At 30.8% G+C, this 3,064-nt stretch overlaps 1 protein-coding gene across 2 annotated transcripts; it reads left to right on the top strand.

The window, feature by feature from the left end:
- The first annotated feature begins 241 nt into the window (after positions 1-241).
- On the top strand, positions 242-2,255 carry LOC135121529 (DNA repair protein XRCC4-like). Of its 2 annotated transcripts, none has more exons than XM_064045835.1 (11): positions 242-464; positions 556-617; positions 683-790; positions 843-881; positions 958-1,059; positions 1,133-1,255; positions 1,315-1,369; positions 1,418-1,486; positions 1,863-1,957; positions 2,058-2,104; positions 2,163-2,255. In XM_064045835.1, exons 1-9 carry the CDS (start codon positions 314-316, stop codon positions 1,955-1,957), a joined length of 804 nt encoding a protein of 267 aa, XP_063901905.1. In that variant the 5' UTR covers positions 242-313; the 3' UTR covers positions 2,058-2,104; positions 2,163-2,255. The 2 variants fall into 2 exon arrangements, with proteins under 2 accessions (XP_063901905.1, XP_063901906.1); XM_064045836.1 differs by having other exon boundaries at positions 419-460.
- Positions 2,256-3,064: the final 809 nt, after the last annotated feature.

The following is a 3,064-nucleotide window of genomic DNA, read 5'->3' as shown; positions in this document are numbered from 1 at the left end:
ATTCCCTTCAACTGCGTGTTAGCGGGATAGGTTTTTCTTTAACATAAGGCATTATACCACTACGGTATTATGATGTGGGTTTACCTGTTAGGAGAGAGGCATTACTATAGTACGAGAATAATGGTAGGCTAGAAATGGAAATATCAAAGGAGCAGGTTGCTATAGTAAAAATTCACATAGCGGAAAAAGCTGTGTAAAAAGTTAGTCTTTCGTTACTACTTTTTTGTGTGACCAGAGCTTGAAGAATTATACAAGAGAATTCTTAACTTTTACTAATAAATTTCTTAGAGTTCTTAATTTAAGTTTTTTAGTAATGGAGGAAAATTATTTTTGGGCCCCAAGTTTACTACCTATAAAAAGCAAAAATACTGATAAGCTTTTTTTTCTATTTCACGTGTGGGATTATAACGGGGAAAAGATGTTGATGTACTTGACCGATTGTGAGAACACTTGGAGTCAAGTAGGTAATTTATATTGTAGCTTCCTTTACCTTAACTATTTATTTCAATTTTAAAGCTTTATTAAGCTTTATTATTTTTTTTCTTCTCACTTTAGTGGGGTTCGACCATTTTAAAAAAAGTATGAACAGTTACAATTTGGAAAATGAGTTTTCTCTGGTAATTTAAATTTCTTTTTGAATTTTCAAAGTTTTTACGGGCGGTAAATTATGAATTTGTTATAGGATCGTTACCTTGATTGCATAAAAAGCGCCTTACATAGTTCAACTATTAATCAAATGAAGAAAAATCCATACTGGTGTGAACTTGTGAATGTTAACGCAACATCTATAGTAAATTTGTTAGTTTTATATTTAATAATCGTTACAATTATTCAAATTTAAGGTTATTCACTGTAAAATGCAGCTAACGGATAAAATGGCGGTTAAATCTTTAACATAGTTTTCAACACCTTTTGTTTTTATAGCTCGTAGAGTTGATTCTTTGTATCCACTTTTAGCTCAAATTTTGCGCTCTTCTTTTTGAACAAAAGCTTGAATCTTCTCAATCTTTTTTTTTAAAGTTTTTTTTGGATTGCTTTGAGTATACCAAAGATTTAAGGGTAAAAAGAAGAAATTATTTTACTACAAATGAATTTAACCGCGACCAATTTCTTATTTCTTATTAAAAAACAGCAAGACGTCATTACGCTACAGAAAGAGAACAAGACACTTTCACTTCAAAGGGACTTTGCATTAAGTGAACTTAAGAAGGCAGCCGAACTGAAGAAGATATTGGAGGAGTCCCTATACGCAAAGGTTTTTACGGTTGTTCTAGTTATCTAACGCTGGTGGCGCTTTATATAGTCTTATAATAGTTTATTATGCTTTTGAACGAAAAGAAAGCAAAAATTGTTCAACTTAAAGAACAAAGTAACTATTTGTTTTTTTTAAGTTAAAGTCAATATTTACCCATTTAAGTTGAAGATATGAAAAAAGTTCTGCGGGATGAGAAGCATAGAGAATACAAACCATCTGGTGAAGAACTTTGTACGTAACGCTGAGTTTTGGGCTTAGTTTGAGGAATATAAAATATAGACAAGTCTTTTGTCGCTAAATATTTTTTACTGTCTGGTGCATTAAGAAATATATATTATTCGTTTAAGTTTATTAATATATATTTGTTTGCAACCCATATAATAAAAAGAATTTTTTTACGTCGGCGAAATTTATGCAGCCAGTGTAGTGTAATAGGCCTTGCAAGCTTTAATTATTAGCTTGCGCCTATATTTAGTGGCGGGGCTCTCTTTGTAAAGTATAATCTTTATTATCGGTTACTGGGACTATTATTTACTTTTTTGGTTAAAAAATATGTTTTATCCTCTTTTTAGTGTTCTTAGTTAAAAGTTTTTTTTTATAAATGGAGCTTCACGAAATGCTGGAGAGGTGTCCCCACAAAAGGGGCAGGAGAAGGCTGCAGAAAGTATTGGATCTGGCCACCCTCTCTTTTACTTTGCATAGGTACTATGAAGGTGCCTTCTCGACTACGAGGAGGTGGCTCTGTTTTTTAGAAAAGCATCTTATCTATGAAAGCAACTTAATATTATATTTGTATAACAAGTCGGGACAACATTGAAGAGGAGATGCCTTCGACATAATAAATAATCGGTAAGCTTCATTTTTTAGAAAGCATTGTCGTTGTTAAACTAATTCGTTCTTATTTAAGGTATGAGAAGCTTAATTAGTTTGATTTGTGCTAAAAAAGGTTAGATTTTGATATTTGGTAAAACTAACAAGTAAAGTTAAAAGCTAGTCTTAAGTTGAGTGTAGAGTTGGTAACTTTTGCATTAAAATTTAATAAGGTTAACAATGAATAATCAAGATAAAAGCGAATAAACCAATTACAACTTAGATTCTTTACTCGGAAACTACCTTCCTTTATTAATAAAAGGCTTATTATTATTGCAGTGATGCAAAAATTTTTTGTAATTATTACAACTGAAAACCCGAATAGTAAGTTTTAATAAAAAAGTCGCTGCTATAGGCAGGCTCCTCCACCCTGATCACCAGCTACAATCCTTATAAGGAAATAATGATCGCTCTATTTAAAACATATAGAAAATTTATTAGTAATTGTAACACCTTGGTTCATGATGAAGTCAATATACCGAATTATCGAGCTTTCAACAGTTTAGTAGTGTACAAAAAAAAAAAAATTAAGCTTGAATAAATATAATCCTATTATATACAATTTAATATCGCATAAATGAGCCCTTCTGTCAGTCGATTAAAGTGCTTGATAAGCCGTTCGTTAATAGTGATAGTATCACGTTTAAAAACGGTGATTAAAGACTAAGCTGGAAGTCAATGTTTTTTAAAAAAAAGGTCTCAAAATAGACAAGGAAAATACGTAGGCAAAAGGAAGAAGCAAAACTAGACGAATAAAATTGATCATAATTTTTTTAGTAAGATATTATGAAGATGCTCGTTAATATTGAGCGTAGACTGTTTGATCTTGCAGATAATTAGGCTGTGAAAATAAAAATTTAAATCCGACACAAAACTTAAAATAAAAATAATAATTGCCAAATATAGAAAGCCCTACTATTGGATGAAAAATTTAATTTT

The sequence above is a fragment of the Zophobas morio genome, unplaced genomic scaffold (genome assembly GCF_036711695.1).
Source record: "Zophobas morio isolate AGI-343-1 ecotype UQ-CSIRO unplaced genomic scaffold, CSIRO_AGI_Zmor_V1 ptg000600l, whole genome shotgun sequence".
NCBI lineage: Eukaryota > Metazoa > Arthropoda > Insecta > Coleoptera > Tenebrionidae > Zophobas > Zophobas morio.
Note: the sequence above shows the minus strand (reverse complement) of the source record. Positions and strands in the feature narration are given on the sequence as shown.